This window comes from Silurus aristotelis, assembly GCF_946808225.1.
Source record: "Silurus aristotelis genome assembly, chromosome: 1".
Taxonomy (NCBI): Eukaryota; Metazoa; Chordata; class Actinopteri; order Siluriformes; family Siluridae; genus Silurus; species Silurus aristotelis.
Window position 1 is genome coordinate 33,720,061 of NC_139574.1, and position 19,459 is coordinate 33,739,519.

At 38.3% G+C, this 19,459-nt stretch overlaps 2 protein-coding genes across 2 annotated transcripts in view; one reads left to right on the forward strand and one right to left on the reverse strand.

Moving 5' to 3' along the window:
* The window catches only part of LOC310733830 (uncharacterized protein), a gene marked incomplete at its 3' end in the record, with an annotated part of 115,945 nt that extends 99,982 nt beyond the window's left edge, over positions 1-15,963 (forward strand). Inside the window, exon 2 of the mRNA XM_083555260.1 lies at positions 14,096-15,963. Within this exon, the coding sequence (XP_083411386.1) occupies positions 14,125-15,963 (1,839 nt within the window). The 5' untranslated portion in view covers positions 14,096-14,124. The remainder of the gene's footprint in view (positions 1-14,095) is intronic.
* On the reverse strand, positions 493-4,083 carry LOC310733818 (SH2 domain-containing adapter protein E-like; the record flags this gene model as incomplete). Its single annotated transcript, XM_083555253.1, is given in 7 exon segments — positions 493-908; positions 910-944; positions 947-986; positions 1,636-1,855; positions 3,373-3,466; positions 3,468-3,592; positions 4,074-4,083. Coding segments are annotated over 7 exon segments (630 nt in total). The 3' UTR covers positions 493-802.
* Positions 15,964-19,459: the final 3,496 nt, after the last annotated feature.

Consider the following 19,459-nt stretch of genomic DNA (forward strand, 5'->3'; position numbering starts at 1 on the left):
TATATTTAATGTGTAAAATCAATTGGAGGGGTGCACTCCCCAGCAGCAGCCAAGTATATTTAATGTGTAAAATCAATTGGAGGGGTGCACTCCCCAGCAGCAGCCACACATCCTCTGGCACTAGTCGACCTTGAGTGCATACGCAACACAAAATCTTAACACCACAAACATGACTGCTCAATCAGCCGAAAAGGGCATACAAGCAAATGGGTTAATCACTTGAGCCAGTTTACTGAGCAAACAGCTGACATTAGCCAACTCGTATTTTAACAGGTAAATCTTAATTATGGAGTCCATTTTGTTGCAGTGTGTGGTTGCAGTCATTGGGGGAGCTAATGAGTTTCATTAGTGCCTCTGCTGCCTCGGGAGTGTAATTAGAATAGAGACACTATAAGTAGAGAGATGATTAGAACCATATAACAGTTGCAGTGTCCAGAAGGCACCGGATAAAGAGATAAAAAGAATGTGAAGGAAACTTATTCCCAAATAAACTATAATGGAGTGTCTAAACCTAAGCAATATGGAAAAACATTTTTTTGGATCATTAAAATTTAGTAGAGGACTTACTATAAGGCTTTGGGAACACAGTATAGAGTACTGGAAGTCTCGTTCTCTTTAATTTAAAACACAGACACATACATACAGGGAGGAAAGATGAGTATTAGGTTGGGATTATGGTAGTGGATTCCATGCCGAGGACCGCTGGAGCACATTTATGTGGAGTCATTTATGATTTATAGCTGCAGTGTATAGTTTTCCATCGTGTGTCTGCAGAAAGATGTGTGTTTGTGTTAGGAGATGATCAGTGTGTACGGGGTACAGGGTGTTGGAGGGTCATGTGCTCAGCTCCGGTGAAGGGCAGACGCTGGGTGCAGTAGTGGTGCACTACTTCAGGGATGCTGGGAAACACAGCTGCTCTGGTCCAGTGTGTAACCACACTCTTTTTGGTCTGGGCTACAATAATGTGCACACAACCCTGGCTGGTCCTGAAGATAAAGAAGTAATGAAAGAGAGGGGGATGAAGAAGGAGGACTTTATATCATTTAGATCAACTTATTTAAAAATGCTTAGTCAGGTCACTTTTAACATCTTACAACCCCACAAACATATAAATGAAAGGAAAAAACAACAAACAATGGCTTTGTTATACTCCAGGGTGCATTTCATGAGTGTGGTTTGGCTCCACTTTGTTTAAAAAGAGTCATCACTGCAAATCGATAGAATGTTCCTCTTCATCTGCTATGGTGAAGCGTTTCTATCCTGTTGTGAGCCTCTTCACCCACAGTGCGGCTGAAGGGCTTCATGGGGTTGAAAATGTTTTTTTCACAAGATCACCACCAACCCAATTGAACACCTATAGGAATTTTTTTTTGTTTTTAGGACAAAGTGTTGGACCAGGCTCTCTGCAATCATCATGGAAGCACTAATTAATGGTATTATTTTTGGAAGAAGATGTTAATTTCTTCAGGACAGTTCCACAGACTGAATTGTAAAATATATACCAAGAAAAATCTTTTGTGCACCGTGTGTGGGCATAACACATTTGTAATTCAAATATATATATATATATATATATATATATATATATATATATATATATATATATATATATATATATATATAAGATAGGCTTACTTGAGAGCAATAGAGTATTTGCTGGTGGCTGATTCGCTGTCACGCACCAGAAAGCTGGCTTCCTTACAGTTCTGCAGCTGAGCCTCAGCCTCTTGACGACTGACGCTGCCATGATACCAGCTTGAGAAAGTGTGTGAGAGCGAGAGAGAGAGAGAGAGAGAGAAAGAGAGTTGTAAACCTAAACCCATACTGAATCTCTCTACCATAAAGAAATGAGAAGAGAGCAAAAAAAATTACCAGAATAGAGCAATCATTATATCAAACATTCAGCCCTACTCCTATGTTTTTAAGATTTAATCCCAAAACATAATATTAGTTGTGAGCATCTAAGAGCTATTATCATTCAAGCAGCCAGACTAAGTGATTCACCTCAGACAGCTGACATGATGAACTGCATAATATTGGCTGCAGTGCTCTTGCCATAAATATGCCTCTCTTCACTCATCAAGAATATGATGATGAAGAAAGATTGATCCACATACAAAATGACGGAGTCAGCAGTCTACTAACAGGATTCATTTGATTGTAATCGGGGTGTTAGCACAATTTGTTTTGTCACGGAAACGATTGCATTGCTCTCAAACTCATAATTCGCTCTTAATTTTAACAACCTGTCTAACAGAACTAATTCATTTCGACTTTTTTTTTTATAAAATGCTATTACTTTTTGGATGTGTACACTAGGGGTTTAATTTCTTAAGGCAACGATGCCACTGAATCTGATTAAATAAGATACAATATGATTTCATAACCACTGAGTAAATCCTACTGTCAGGATCCTCTGGGTTCTGCTACCTACTGCTAATTTGTGAATGATAATGACTTAGAGAAAGAGTATATTCTCAGTATCAGAGTTATAGGCAAGTCATCTTGCTAGCCTGATATATTTTTGCTTATTATTCATTTTACTTTGATTAAAGTACTTTATATAGATTTAATATCATAACATGGTATCTTATATTGTGAACATGAAACAAAGTATATTTCAATCCAATTTTATTTTAATTCTTTTTTTTTTATGTATAGCACGTTTTATAACATGGACATTGTCACAAAGCAGCTTCACAACAATAAATAGCTTTGCAATATAAAGTCATAGATGTGTCCCTATACGTTTATCCCTGTTACATTTTATTCTTCCATATTTATTAAGAATGACCACCTGAATCAAATTTTATCTACAAAAGGTACCTTAATTCATCTTCATGTTCTGTTTAGTACTCAGCTGTTGGCCAGATACTGCTTTTGATTAGCAATGTGATTGTAAAACGAAAGGTTCCTCTTTAAAAAAAAGATTTGACATGGGTCATGTAATCTCAATTTAATAGTAAATACTGGTTCCGAATTGATGTTTATAGCTTCATCTCACTCACTCATGCATCAGTCAGATCAGTGTCACTTCTTTTGTCACTTTTTACACAAAATGAGGAAATTGAGACTTTCCAGTGCAACCCAAAAACATAAAGGAGACCCATGTAGACAGAAGGAAACATGAATAGAAAGTTCTTAAAGGCAAAATCCTGAGCTAAGAATTAAACCCTTAAGTTGTTCCTTGATTATATTAATTAATTATGAATACCATCTACCGGTATTTAAAGAAATAGACACTCAGAATCCTTTTACTTGATTTGGGAATCTTCTGGAGGTCATGTGACAGGATTATTATAATTTTTTTGCAATCATGTTATAAATCATGTTTGGTAAAATTCCGGACCAGAGCAAAACTGCTGTACTTACCTGACAGCACTTGAACAATCTGCTCCTTCTTCCACTCCCAGGGAAGCTCGTACTCTGCAGGTGGTCGGGGGTCAGACTCGGGCCGGGTCAGGGGGAATGCCTTCCAGAACTTCCTCATACGGCACGTCATAGATCTGTGTGGATCCAGAGCCTTCTCCTTCTCCTCTGTTCAACACCACGCACACCTTCAGAAGATCCTTGGACCCATGACGGCGAATCTCTGCAGGAAACAGTCACCTTTGAGATGATTCAGTCACCTAGGTGTAAACTAACTTTAATCTGGGTGCATTTAATAGGATTTCATTTTTACTATTTGCTACAACAGAGAAGCAGTACAGCAATGAGAATTTGATGTTACAATCGACAAATTAACTGATTTCATTTATGGGCCTCATAATTGACAAATTAATAATTTTTCAAATGATCGATATTTCACTCATATTTCACGCAAATATTCAGGATAAACGCCAATTGGTTTTTTATGATATAGTGGATAGGGAATCACTGACAGCATTTTCGAAAAGAGCCCTGGCATATTTTTTTGTGATTTGTTAACATAAATACACAGACCTCCACCCCTGCCGTCCTGTCCGCACGATAAACACTGTGACCCCCGAAAAATCCGTAAAAATCATTACTTTACATTCCTTAATCCGCTTGTGTGATGTTTTCCGGAGCAGCAGTTCATCCATTTTGTTCACCAGAGACCATGCATTAGCAAGGAATATGCTTGGGAGAGATTGTTGATGTGGATTTAGCCTAGCTATAATGCCGCCTCGCTTAATTTACCCCTTATGAGCAAGCCTGTGGCAAGGCTGTGTATGATTTCAAGTTTAATAATATTAATAATAATAAAAAAATATGAAGTGAAGACTAAACAAACTTGTAATTATCATTCTTAAACCATTTTCTGATTACTACTTTTTTTTATGTCTCCTCTACATCTCCCACTTCCAAATGAACTACCTGCATGACTTCCCTCAATACATCCATAAACCTCCTCCTTGGCCTTTTTTTTCTCCTGCCTGGTCCCTCCTCTGCACATGTCCAAACAATCTTAATTGCGCCTCTCTCCCAATGTCTCCAAAAGTCCTACATGTGCTGTCCCATTACAAATCCTGTCCATCCTTCTCACTCCCAACGAAAACCTCAACATCTTTAGCTCTGCTCCTCCAGCTCCGCCTCCTGTCTTTTACTCAATGCCACTGTCTCTTAACCATACACCAGGGGTCACCACATGAGTCGCCCCTCGAGCCTTTTCTAAAAATATCTGTTTCCTACCTTGTTAAATCATTGTTGATAATTATTATGATAAATCATTAACATGATCAGTGTCTTCACATAGATCAGGGGTGTCAAACTCGGTGTCAAATCCGGCCCGCGAGATGATTTCATATAGATCTATTATTATAGTTATTAATGTTCCGGTGATATGAAGCGCTGATAACACAAACTACAGATCCCATAACGCAGCGCTTCAGCTGCCTTACCGAAGGCTAAGCTACCTGGAAACAATCCAGCGTCAATCAAATCGAGCTTCTCTAGATGTATTTAACCCTATTGTACAGTTATTGTGAAGCCCCTCACAATGTCGAAGAAAAAAGTTGATTCTAAGACGGAACTACGAGGCAAAACATCAGTTGAAGCTGAAAAACCTGAATGCAGAGCAGAAGATACAGAAAGTAGAAGAGTTAAAGAAGAATCGGACATTTCAGCAGACGTGTTTCACCAGAGCAAAATTACAAAGTGAAGCTGGTGTGAAAACAGAGGAGAAATCCGAGGCACATCAGCAGGTTATTAACTGAGGGAGAGTTTCTGAAGAACTGCATGATGAATGTGTGAGACGTCTGGTGTTTGACAGGAGATATTTTTATGGAGAGCAAAGTATTTAAACTAATTTAAAGTTTAAGTTTATACATTTATAAAATGGCGTAAGAAATCTGAATTTTTTTTATTTGTTATTTTAACGTTTACTTAAAAGCACAATTTTTTATTTATTTGTTCAGAGTTTTTTCGCAGCATGTTCATATTTCTAACTTGTATAATTTTGACATCAGATATTTTTATGGAGAGTTATTTATTTAAAGTTTAAGTTTGTTTATTTTGGAATAATATTCCTATGTTTTTATTCATATTTCTGTTAAAAAAACATTGTTTTAGTGTGTTCAATAAATGTTTATCCTGTTCGGCCCGCAACCTAAAGTGTACTTTGAGATTTGGCCCCCTGTGCAATTAAGTTTAACACTACTGTTCTAGATAAATATCATTAATTATTAATAATAACATTTTCAATTAATATATATATAATAATAGCAAACTGGTAGCCCTTTACATTAGTCGGTACCCAAGAAGTAGCTCTCGGTGTCAAGAAGGTTGGTGACCCCTGCTGTAGAGACAGAGCTGGCTGAGCTCACACAAAGCAAACAAGCATGCAAACATGGGGTGTATTTCTGGATGATAAACATTTGTGTGAGGCAGGTGGATTTTAGATCCCATAGCTTTACTCAAGTTTTAATGTTATTGAGGACAAGCTAATTTTCAGATTACCGTTTTGTACATCCACTAAACAACATGCTGTAAAGCGTTTTTGCTCCAACCAAACAATAGTGTTGTAATTTAGATGGTTATTCTTTTGTTTATGTCACAGAACTCTGGTTGGTGTTTGTGTGTATTTGTTTCCGAATATCTTTCGCATAAAAAACGACATCTTGCTAGTAAAATAAACAAAACAACTATGGCTGGTAGAATATGGTGTTACAAAACAAATGAAACCACAAATAAAAAATGAATAAATAAATAAATAAATAAATAAATAAATAAATAAATAAATAAATAAATAAATAAATAAATAAATAACGGAAAAAGAGGCGGAACCTCGGGCTTGAGTCTCCTCTCTATAGACAGGTGTCTTTTCTGCACCACCTTTCATTTCAAACCTTTTATTTCCAGCCTGTAACATTATGGAAATAAAATGATTGATGGAAAATGTAGCCAATAAGTGCAGGATTCTAACGATATGGGTGGATTTTATTCCCCACATGTGTAAGTCTTAGTTTTATTGCTCTTTACAAACTCTTACTGGTCGAAGCAGCACACGTGCACAGAAACCAGGAAGTGATGCAGGTCTCAGTTCTGCACAAACAGCTGTTTCAGCTCTCACTAACTGGACTCAAAAAAGTTGTTTGTCTGAGATTTGCACAAATCAGAGATGTGGAAAATATTTTCGGAGTGAAGTAACAACAGAGCTGGAGATCTGCATGGAGATTCTATTTAACATCTAAAAATTAAAATATATCTCCCTTTACAGTTCTATACTATTGTATAGGTTTTATTGCCTGTTTGTTTTTATAAGAGAAATGCTTGAAAAGTAAGTGTGTGTGTGTGTGTGTGTGTGTGTGTGTGTGTGTGTGTGTGTGTGTGTGTGTGTGTGTGTGTGTGTGTGTGGATTGTTGGGATTGGAATTGCTGGATATCAATATGAATGGCCATGACTGTAAAACAATAGCTTGTCTGGCTACCTGGCCATCAATATGAATTCCAAATTAATATCAATATCCAAACATGTGTAACAAAACCTTTAATGGTCAGACATTCATTTATATGCAGACTGTATGAATAGAGCAGGGGTGGGCAATTAATTTTTACAAGGGGCCACATGAGAAACCTGAATTGTGTCAGAGGACCACACCAACGATAACTTGCACTAAATTATATATTTTGAATAGATGGTACTGATAATCCGAAGAATAAAATTATTCTGTAAATATTTATATTACATTGGAAAACAACAAACAACTTAAGTTTATAGAAATACAGCAATACAACAGACAATAACTTGTAAAGTCATTTTACCTCTTTAGTGAGAATAATCCAGTCTGTTCTGGGCTTGAACAAGGGCATTAAAATCTGGCTGAATGTCTGAGGTGGCTATGCGAAGGACAGCTGAGAGGTGGTCATCAGTGATAGAGGATCTGTGTTTGGATTTGTTGAACTTCATCACTAATGAAGTTCAACAATATGTCTGTTCACATACACAGGTAGCTCCAAAGAGGACTAGAATCCTCTGAGCATGCCTCATCAGGTGTGGATAGTTCTCCTCCTTGAGGGGGGAGTAAAAGTCCAGCAGTGACACTGACCTGAAGTGCTCTGCCAGAATTGTGTCAGACTGGCACCTTCACTGGAAAACTTTCTTGCCTTTTCAAAAACGTCCACTACAGACGGAGTGCGCGTGTTTGGATTTAATTTTTTTTTTCTGTGCCGCATTCTTCTCATATTTAGAAACGAGATGTTTGAATTTCAGGTAATAAATTAAAACCGATGTGGAGAAACTCTTTGCAGATACACCCTCTCTTGCAATTTTAGCATTGCATGTTTTGCAAATCACTATCCGTGGGTCTTTCTCCGAGATATTGAAATAAGTCCACACTGCAGACATGTTGACTCTTATCCAGATAACCGTGTTCTGGCCGCGCTTTTTAATTGCGTCATTACAATTGTGTTTCGGCCGTGTTGTTTCAGTGATTTGGGTATTTCGGCGGCCGAATTTTCGGTGCATCCCTATAATTAATGATTGGCCTCACGCGGGCCGAACAGGGACGAACAAAGGGCCGGATGTGTCCTGTGGGCCGTAGCTTGCCCAGGTCTGGAATAGAGTATAAATGACCACCTGAGTTTAGCAGGTGGCTCTCAAACAGGTGGAGGGAGAAAAGGATCAAACATAGTCACAGATAAATGTTTGTAGGAATCTTATTTATCATTAAAATCCTTATAAAATGTAAAATATAAACCCATGAGACATGTGGCTTTGAACCCAGTACTTTTCTGGATTGCTCCAGGACTGATTTCATGCATTTATATACTACATAAAAATAATGTTCACTGCAGGAAATGTATATCTATGGGACTTCATCATCTATAACTTAATGTCTTTTTGAGCAATATCAACTTTGAATGATTGTTAATAAAAGTGTCAGTGTCTTCTTTTTAAGATATCTAAATTGTGTATGCAGCACATTTTTTGTCAGAACTGTAACGTTTAAAGTTAGGTAGAGCATTTCAGCTGTGAGTCCTAAAATTTGGGCGAGGCGAACCAGACAAAGTCTCAGATAAATGTTTGTTGGAATCCCATTTTTTATGATATCTTCATTCAATTTAAAATATAAACTTATGAGACACGTGGCTTTTGATTCCATGTATTTATATATGAAGAAAAATGTAATTTCAATTCAAGATTTTTTTCACTGTACTTCATAATCTATAACTTTCTATAACTTATCTTTTTGAGGAATATCAACTTTGAATAATGCACAGTGAAGCTCAAACTGTCTTCTATTTAAAATTATTTAAATTGTGTATGTCGGACATTTTTATCAGGAACTGTTAACATTTAAATTTAAGGTAGGACATTTTCAACTGTGAGTCCAAACAGACCAAGATGGCAAGGAATCCAACCTGGAGTTGGTCGAGAGAGTACGGCAGTTTGGCGGCAGCTGATCTGTGACTGGAGAGTGCATGGTAGGAGGTGGAGTAGATTCCGGAAGTGATCCAGAAATAGAGGGTGAGATGTTTGAAGCGCATGAAGGCAGGAATGGAGGTAGTGAATGGAGTGAAGTAGAAAAACGGAAAAAAAAAGGAAGAAGAGTAGCGCATCTGGATATGATAGTGAGAATTGGTCGCATCTGACAAGAAGAAGGAAAGAAGTGTATAAAGTAGTGATGAAACTTGTAAACGGATCCTTCAATGTTATAAACCCGCTAAAGCTGTCCAAAGCAATAAAGGATGTGATAGGACTGGTTGAAAGTGTGAAGAAGCTGAGAGATAGAAGACTGATAATATATTGTAAGGACAGTATGCAACAAAAAAGGGCTGTAGGAGTAAAGTCGATCATGGAGTGGTTTGTTCAATTCAAGAAGAAAAGAAATGGGTTAGAGGGGTAATAACAGGGATTCCTACAGAGGTTCCAATTAAAAAGATTAAGAAATGTCTTACAGCAGCGTCAGTGATTGACGTTAAAAGGCTTAAATGCAATAGAAACAATGAAAGGGGGGACAGTCTCTCCGTGATGATTTATTTTGATGAGGAAAAACTACCAAGTAAAGTCATGTTGGGGTATATGAGTTTTCCAGTTAGACTCTATATACCCCCACCCCTAAGATGTTTTAAATGCCAAAAGTTCGGTCATGTAGCAGCGGTGTGTAGCGGCAAACAGAGGTGTGCGAGATGTGGTGGAGAGCATGAATATGGAAAGTGCGGGCAAGAAGTTCAATCCAAGTGTTGTAATTGTGGAGGGGATCACAGTGCGGGATATGGAGGATGCAGTGTGAGTAAACATGCCGCTCAAGTACAAAATGTTAGAATTCAGGAAGGATTGTCGTATTCTGAGGCCCTTAGAAAAGTAGGACAGAATGTGGAATCTGGAGGAAAGAGTGAAGAAATCATACTACAAAAGACTGTATTGGCAAAGGAAAGTACTAAAGAGAAGGTTGGGGTTAAGGACAATGTTGCATTCGTTACTTTTATGGCTGAAGTAGTGAACTGTTCGGCACAAACTGAAAGCCAGACTGAGAGAATCAAAATTATAATCAAAGCAGCAGAAAAGTATCTAGAGATCGAAGGTATTTCAGTGGATATGATAAATGAGAAGTTAAAGATGCAAACAACATACACTCAGTCAGGATGTGGCGGTACATAATAGTGATGTTAATACTCCAGTGGAATGCAAGAAGCCTAATAGCTAATGGAACGGAGTTTAAAAAGTTCATTTCTGATTTAGGAAAAAAAAACTGACATAATATGTGTTCAGGAAAACTGGCTCAAACCCCAACTTAATTTTGTATTGCAAGGATATGTGGTAGTCCGGAAAGATAGGAGCAAGCTAATGGTGGTGGGATAGCTAGATTTGTTAAACATGGTGTGGGATATAGGAATGTTAGAGAGAGTGTAGACAAAGAGGTGGTTGTGACGGAAGTTTGGGAAGGGAACCAAAGTGTTAGAGTTATAAATTATTATAATCCATCTGAAAAGTTAAGTAAGGAAGTATTGGAAAATATAAGAGGTAACACAAATCAGAAAGTAATATGGTGTGGTGATTTCAATGCACATAATACTCTATGGGGGAGTATTAAAACAGATTATAATTGCTAGATAGTTGAGGACATGTTAGATTGGGGACAGTTAGTGTGTGTTAATAATGGAAGTTGTACGAGAATTGACATATCACAAGGACGTAAATCAGTTTTAGATATTATTCTGGTGTCAGAAAACCTAGCAAGGAAATGTGAATGGAACATTAATAAACAGAGTACAATGTGTAGTGATCACTACCCTATATGGTGCAAAGTTGGTGTGAATATTACCCAAACTTTAGTGGAGAGAATCTCAAAGTGGAAATTTAATGAAGCTAACTGGGAACTCTATACGGAATTGTGTCATAATAAGATGTGTGAAAGGATACTAGATGTCGATAGCCCTGAGGAGTTAAGTAAGGAATTAAGTGAAGTGTTGAGATACTGCAGAGGAAGTAATAGGAAAAAGAAAAACTGAACATAGTAGGAAAGCAGTACCATGGTGAAATGAAGAGTGTAGCAAAGCAGTAAGGGAAAGAAATAAAGCAATGAAGAAAGCCAGAAAATCTGTATTGTTCAGTGAGTATATCAATTATAAGAGAGCACAGGCAGTAGTGAGGAGAGAGGTGAGAAATGCAAAAATAAAATACTGGAGATGTTTTTGTAATAGAATAGGAGAAGATATTGAAGTTGGTGAAATTTGGAATATGATTGGGAAGATGGGAGGGATTCAGAGAAGTAGCACTATACCAGTATTAGTGAGTAATGGAAAAATAGCAATAAAAGATAGTGATAAGGCAGAAAGGTTGGTAGAAACATTTGCAAAGGTGCACAGTAGTGATAATCTGTCAGAGAGTATGAGGAGGTATAGGGAACAGACAGTTAGGGAGAGGCCTCATATATATGAAAAGAAGGATTCATTAGGAAGTATTCTAGACACTGAGTTTAACTTATTTGAGTTAAAGAGAGCACTTGTGGGGGTTAAGCGTACGTCCCCAGGCAAGGACGACGTATGCTATGAGATGATATCGCATTTATCAGACTTATCGTTGAGTATGATTCTTAGACTTTTTAACAAAATATGGGAATCAGGGAATCTGCCTGCAGATTGGAAGCACAGTGTAAGAGTGCCTATTGCCAAAAAAGGGAAAGACCACTCTCAACCAATTAACTATAGACCTATCGCGCTGACGTTGAATCTATGTAAAGTTATGGAACGAATGGTAATGAATAGATTGACATATGTAATTAAAAGCAGAAACATTTTCAGCATGTCAGAGCAGATTTAGAAAAGGGAGAAGTACGATGGATGCAATATTGTGTTTGGAATCTGAAATTCGTAAAGCTCAAATTAATAAAGAAGTATTAGTGGGAGTGTTTTTTGACGTAGAAAAGGCATATGATATGCTGTGGATAAAAGGGCTCCTGATGAAACTGGAAAGCTTGGAAATTGGTGGAAGTATGTATAACTGGATTATGAGTTTCTTGTTTGGAAGAACGATTCAAGTAAGAGTAGGGACCGCGTTATCTCAGATCCTTCCAATTGAGAATGGAACTCCCCAGGGAAGTGTGAGCAGTCCTATTCTTTTTAATTTAATGATCAATGACATCTATCATACTGTAGATAATGAAATAGGAAGGTCATTATACGCTGACGATGGAGCACTATGGAAAAGGGGCCGAAATGTTCTATGTGTAGAAAATAAAATTAAAAAAGCAGTAAACGAGGTGGAGAATTGGGCAAATAAGTGGGGTTTTCATTTTTTTCTATGGCAAAAATGCAGGGGGTGTGTTTTTTGAAAAAGAGGAACATCCCAAGCTTGAATATTGAAATGTAGGGTCATAAGTTGGAACAAGTAAAGATAGTAAGGTTTTTGGGAATGTGGATGGATTTAAATTAAAATTTAAGAACACACATTCAGAAACTGATAGATAAATGCAAAAAAGGAATTAATGTTTTGAGGTGCTTGGCAGGAGTAGAATGGGGGCAACGTGTCAGTCCTTGAAAATAATTTATTGTGCTGTGATTAGGTCAAACCTTGATTATGGCTGTCTGGTATACGGTTTTGCGAGCAAAACATTACTTAAAAAGCTTGAGGTAATGCAAAATCAGGCTTTGCGAATTTGTTGTGGTGCATTTAGGTCTTCCCCGATAGCCTCATTACAAGTGGAAATGGGAGAATTGCCCCTTGAACTGCACTGAGATTTAAGGTACTGGTATGGTGAAAAGGGCCATCTGGACAATCATCCAGTTGGATTGATTTTGAGGGAATGTTGGGAATATGAGTACAGGGAAATAACAACCTTTGGTTGGATAGTAAGGAAGGAGGTGAATAAGTTGGGGCTGAAAAATCATGAAATTGCGCCTTCTGTTGCTTTACCAGCAATGCCACCGTGGCTGTTTCATAACCCTGTAATAGATTCACAAGTTAAGAAAATATTGAGTAATCCGGGGAATAAATATGCCAACTGAATTAATAGTTCAGCAGTACATTCATCGAGAGTATTATGATGCACTGCAGGTATTTACAGACGGTTCTAAAGATCCAGAATCTGAGAGGACTGCAGCAGCGGTGTATATCCCTGCTTTTGAGACTAAGATTGCAAAAAGACTTTCAGATCAGGTGTCAGATTTTTGCCTCCAAAATTTTAGCCCTACAATGGATAGAAGAAGTCCAACCAGAAAGAACAATGATTTTCTAGTGACTCAATGGCAGCCCTCTCTAGTCTAAAAAGTGAAAAATCCGATTCAAGGCAAGACTTAGTATTAGACATTTTACAAAGTCTGTTTAGAATTAGGCAGCTGAGGGTGGAGGTTAATTTTCTTTGGGTTCCTGCTCATGTTGGTGTGGATGGAAATAAAACGGTGGACATGCTAGCAAAGAAAGCACTGAATCATTCGCGAATAGACATTAAGGTAGCGTTGAGTAGAGCTAAATTCAATGCAGTGATTTCATCTGAAGTATGTAAAAGATGGCAGGAAATATGGAATAGTGGGAATAGTGGAAGACATATCTTCCTGGTTCAGGAGAATGTTGGAAAAGAGAGGAAAAGATTGGTAAATAGAAAGAAGGATGTCATCATCACAAGGCTAAGAATTGGACATGCTGCCTCAAACCATAATCTCTTTAGAATAGGTAAGCTTGAATCGGGTGAATGTGACAAGTGTGGGAAGCTGAAAACAGTAAGACACATTCTTTATAAGTGTCCTGCATATGAAAGGGACAGGTTCCAGTTAATTCAGGAATTAGGGTGGATAGGAGTGGGTGAAATTTCTAACCCAGCCATTATGGATGCACAAGCCAGTGCACTCTTAGTGCCGGTCCCAAGCCCGGGTAAATGGGGAGGGTTGCGTTAGGAAGGGCATCCAGTGTAAAAACATGTGCCAAATCAAATATGCGGATCACAAATGAGAATTTTATACCGGATCGGTCGAGGCCCGGGTTAACAACGACCGCCACAGGTATCGTTAGCCGACAGGGTACCAGTGGAAATTGGGCTACTGTTGGCTCAAGGAGGAGAAGGAGAGGAGAAAGACGTCTACAGAGACGGCAGGGAAAGGAGAAGTGTAGGAGAGTAGAGGTTAGGGTTGGTACTTTAAATGTTGGTACTATGACTGGTAAAGGGAGAGAGGTAGCTGATATGATATAGAGGACAAAGGTGTTCAGGAGACCAAGTGGAAAGGGAGTATGGCCAGGAACATTGGAGGTGGATTTAAACTGTTTTATCATGGTGTGGATGGAAAAAGAAATGGTGTAGGGGTGATTCTGAAGGAAGAGTACAGTAAGAGTGTAGTGGAGGTGAAGAGAGTTTCTGATAGGGTGATGATCGTGAAGCTGGAAGTTGAAGGGATGATGATAAATGTCATTAGTGCCTATGCTCCACAAGTTGGCTATGAGATGGAGGAGAAGGAAAAATTCTGGAGTGAATTAGATGAAGTGGTAGATGGTGTACCTAGGAAAGAACGATTGGGGATTGGGGCAGACTTTAATGGGCATGTAGGTGAAGGGAACAGAGGTGATGAGGAGGTGATGGGTAAGTATGGTTTTAAGGAGAGGAATGTGGAAGGGCAGATGGTGGTAGATTTTGCTAAAAGGATGGAAATGGCAGGGGTGAACACTTATTTTAAGAAGAAGGAGGATCATAGGGTGACGTATAAGAGTGGAGGAAGGTGCACACAGGTGGACTATGTGCTATGCAGGAGATGCAACCTGAAGGAGATTGGAGACTGTAAGGTGTTGGCAGAGGACAGTGTAGCTAGACAGCATCGGATGGTGGTCTGTAGGATGGTTTTGGAGGTGAAGAAGAAGAGGATAAGAGTGAAGACTGAAAGAAGAATAAGATGGTGGAAACTTAAGGAGGAAGAGTGTAGTGTGAGGTTCAGGGAAGAGGTCAGACAGGGGCTCAGTGGTGTTGAAGAGGTGTTGGATGATTGGGCAACTACTGCAGGAGTGATGAGGGAGGCAGCTAGAAAAGTACTTGGTGTGACATCTGGAAATAGAAAGCTAGACAAGGAGACGTGGTGGTGGAATGAGGAAGTGCAGGAGAGCATAAGGAGAAAGAGGTTGGCAAAACAGAAGTGGGATAGACAGGGTGATGAGAAAAGTAGGCAGGAGTACAAGGAGATGCGGCAGCAGGTAAAAAGGGATGTGGCGAAAGCCAAGGAAAAGGCATATGAGGAGCTGTATGAGAGGTTGGACACTAAGGAAGGAGAAAAGGATTTATACCGATTGGCCAGGCAGAGGGACCGAGCTGGGAAGGATGTACTGCAAGTTAGAGCAGTAAAGGATGGAGAGGGAAATGTGTTGACTAGTGAGGAGAGTGTGTTGAGAAGGTGGAGGGAGTATTTTGAGCAGCTGATGAATGAGGAAAATCAGAGAGAGAGAAGGTTGGACAATGTGGAGTTGGTGAAGCAGGATGTAGATAGGATTAGTAAGGAGGAAGTGAGAGCAGCGATTAAGAGGATGAAGAGTGGAAAGTCGGTTGGACCAGATGACATACCGGTAGAAGCGTGGAGATGTTTAGGAGAGATGGCAGTGGAGTTTTTGACCAGATTGTTTAACAGGATTTTGGAAGGTGAGAAGATGCCTGAGGAATGGAGAAGAAGTGTGCTGATACCGATCTTTAAGCATAAAGATGTGCAGTCTTGCAGTAACTACAGGGGAATTAAGTTGATCAGTCACACCATGAAGTTATGGGAAAGAGTAGTGGAAGCCAGGCTGAGAGAAGAGGAGACCATCTGTGAGCAACAGTATTGTTTCATGCCGAGGAAAAGCACCACAGATGCCTTATTTGCTTTGAGGATGTTGATGGAGAAGTATGGAGAAGGACAGAAGGAATTGCATTGTGTATTTGTGGATTTAGAGAAAGCGTACGACAGGGTGCCGAGAGAGGAGTTGTGGTATTGTATGAGAAAGTCAGGTGTGTCAGAGAAGTATGTGAGGGTGGTGCAGGACATGTATGAGGACAGTGTGACGGCAGTGAAGTGTGCAGTAGGTACGACAGACTGGTTCAGGGTGAAGGTTTAACTGCATCAAGGATCGGCCCTGAGCCCTTTCCTGTTTGCAGTGGTGATGGACAGGTTGACGGACGAGGTCTATGATGTTTGCGGATGATATTGTGATTTGTGGTGAGTGTAGGGAGCAGGTTTTGAAAAGCCTGGAGAGGTGGAGATATGCACTGGAGAGAAGGGGAATGAAAGTCAGTACGAGTAAGACAGAATACATGTGTGTGAATGAGAGGGAGGGCAGTGGAGTGATGCGGTTGCAGGGAGAAGAGCTGGAAAAGGTGGAGGAGTTCAGGTACCTGGGGTCAACAGTGCAAAGTAATGGAGAGTGTGTTAGAGAAGTAAAGAAAAGAGTGCAGGCAGGGTGGAGTGGGTGGAGAAGAGTGACAGGAGTGATTTGTGATAGTAGGGTATCTGCAAGAGTGAAAGGGAAAGTTTATAGGACTGTGGTGAGACCTGCAATGTTGTATGGATTAGAGACAGTGGCATTGAGTAAAAGACAGGAGGTGGAGCTGGAAGTGGCAGAGCTGAAGATGTTAAGGTTTAAAGAAGAGGAAGATAGGGTGGAAAGAAGTGGGCGATATTTCTCTAATGGTACTGTTGGAATGCGAGTATGAGCAATCAAGATCTCTAGAACTGTTATTTAAGTACCTTAAAAATACAGGGAATATAAACAGAATTTAGGTATGTATGTATTTATTTAAAACCGTTTTTTTTCTTTCCCTATTCTGTGTTCGCTCCACACTCCAGATCAGTGGGTGGCTGTGATGCACCTTTCGTTGGTCTGCCAAACCGCCTGAAGGAATTCAGCTGTGAGTCCAAACAGACCAAGATGGGGGCGTGTCTCTTCAGATTTTGTGCTCCGGTAGAAATTTCTCCACTAACTGCAAGTTGATTCACTCAGAACAAGCTTGCACACCGATAAACATTACTAGACATCGGTCACAACTACAGAGAGGGACTTTCAACTACCTCGGGAAATCGCAGTGTTTTCCGGGCGGACAGGACAGCAGGGGTGGAGGTCTGTGTATTTATGTTAACAAATCAAAAACGCTTTTGCGAATTTCTGGCCAGAATTCGTCAGGGAGCTGCTGCAGGTTTTACTGAAATGATTGGTGGAACCCATTTGCTCATGGTGAACTCTATTATGTGCAAAAAAACATGACAACTGGAACATTGGATTGGGTTGACATGGAAGGCAGTGGATTCCCCACCCAGGGAAACCTTTCACAAAAGTCCACCATGTGACTGCATCAGGCCAAACCTTCTAAGTCCAAAATCTCTATTCCTCCATTCCTGACTGAGAAGTGACATAATATTACTAAATAGATTTGGGCAATGACTGCTGATAAAAACACAAATAATTAACTTTAAACGAGTTATTTAAAGATTACAAATACCGTTTCATTTAGTAAAAATGTAACAAAAAAAAAAAAAACTCCATGACGAATCCCCCTAAAAACAAATAATATATAAAAAAAAAAAATATATATATATATATATATATATATATATATATATATTTATATATAGTAATAATTTTTTTTCCCTCTATGTGGACAGCAGCAACATAATTACAACATACTTACATTTCTGTAGATTAATTTTTTAGAAATATTCATTCTTTTTACGAAATCTGTTATTTTCTTTATAAGAAAACACACATTTCATAAGAATGAAGTTAAGAGCTTTAATTATATGACATGCAGACAATTAAGTTTCATTCTGTTGTACTGAACCAGTTTTTTTTTTTTTTTTCTTCTTAATATGTACAATGTCCCACGATCATTAGAATAGTGCTTACAGGTATTTTTTATTTTATTTTTTATTTTTGGTGACGCTACAATAAAATGTATTACCTCTGGTTCGACCTCCAGCAACTCCAGAGCGAAATGTATGCAGTTGTATTTGAGGAGATAATACTTTGGATTTCTCCTCAGTGATGCACTCACTCTTTCTAAGAAATCATGGGGAATCCCCGCTTCTTGTCAATACACAATGTATCTGTCACCTTGACAGAACACGTTTATTTGTTCTGTTAACACGCCTCCTATACCTGAAGGGGAGCAGAAGGATGTGTGTTTTGCTGTAAAAAAATATATATGGTATTTAATGTTATATAGTATTATAAATAGTTGTTTGTTTTTCTGTGTTTATTGTGATGCTACAGGAATAAAGAGGGTTAAATGGCCACATAAACATGGAATTCAGTACAAGGGCAATAATCTCTACATTGTGATTTTTATGATTAGACTTTAGGTGTTTAATGTTATTAAAAAAAAGCCTGAGATGCTCTAATGTGCACACCAATATATTAAGTTAAATAAATATTAAATGGTTGTCATTTATATTGAACATTACATGGAGAGTTAGAGATTTACATGTAAAATGGATGATGTTCTGGTCCACATCAGAAAAATAAACACCAGCGTGATAATAGCCAGTGGCTGACACCACGCATTGGCTGTGTCTTGGGACCAGGATCAGGTCTCCAATTTTAAGTTCCTCTTTCAGTTCCTGATCCTCCTGTTTGATGACTTTAAACCCTTCAGGTGTGTTTCCAAGGCCGATCCTAATCGTGCTCTACAAAAGAATTTACCCAACACAGGGAATATTGTCAGCTAAAAGTGTAAAACTGTGACTAAGGATTGTGCATTAACACAAACATTCATAATATGTCATGTCTACTTATTTTATTTTAAATGTACTTTATTTTAATACATATTTATTTAAACAAATCCTGCTTTAGATACGTTAACAACTGCAGCAATAAAATGTTATAATGTATAAATAATAAAATCTATATTGTAGCATTCTGTACTATCTTCTTAACATCAATAAAACAAAGTATATTTTCATACTGAATTTGAATTGTGTCTGAATTACTAGTTACTGCCAGTCTATTTGTATGAGTTTGTGGTTTCAGGGGCTGCTGTAACTATAAAGACAGGGCTTGGTGAGTTTCCACACAACACACAAACATTTACATGGCCGTAGTTTTTGCAGATTATAAACATTGTTGCAATTTTTGACCCTTAATTATATAATAATACAATTTAATTAAATTCATTTTAAACTGATTTGTAAAAACAAAATCATGTATTTTTTATATATAAATATGTGTAATAGAGTATTTGGAAATGTATTTATATTAAACAATTTAAAAGTTTTATCAGCCAGGATAAAAAATAATAATCTACAATGGTTGTACCTCACTCTCCTGGGTGTTCTTCTGGAATATTTAAAGTATGCTCATTCTAAATAAAGTAGTACTTCTAAATCAGAGTAGTGCAGTTGTGGGCCGTCAGTGCCAGCAAGTTCTTCTCTCCTGGCCTAAACATTATCAGAAGCACTGATCTACAATTAAAACCTAAATTCTAATATTTGTTCAATGAAATTGTATTAATTTATTCCCAACAATTTATTCTCTTTATTTCGTAGAGTTTCTCTTGACTGCACTGCTTCCAGTATGTGAATGTTAGATTTTTTTTTTCTATTTGCTGCCATGTCAATCTAAT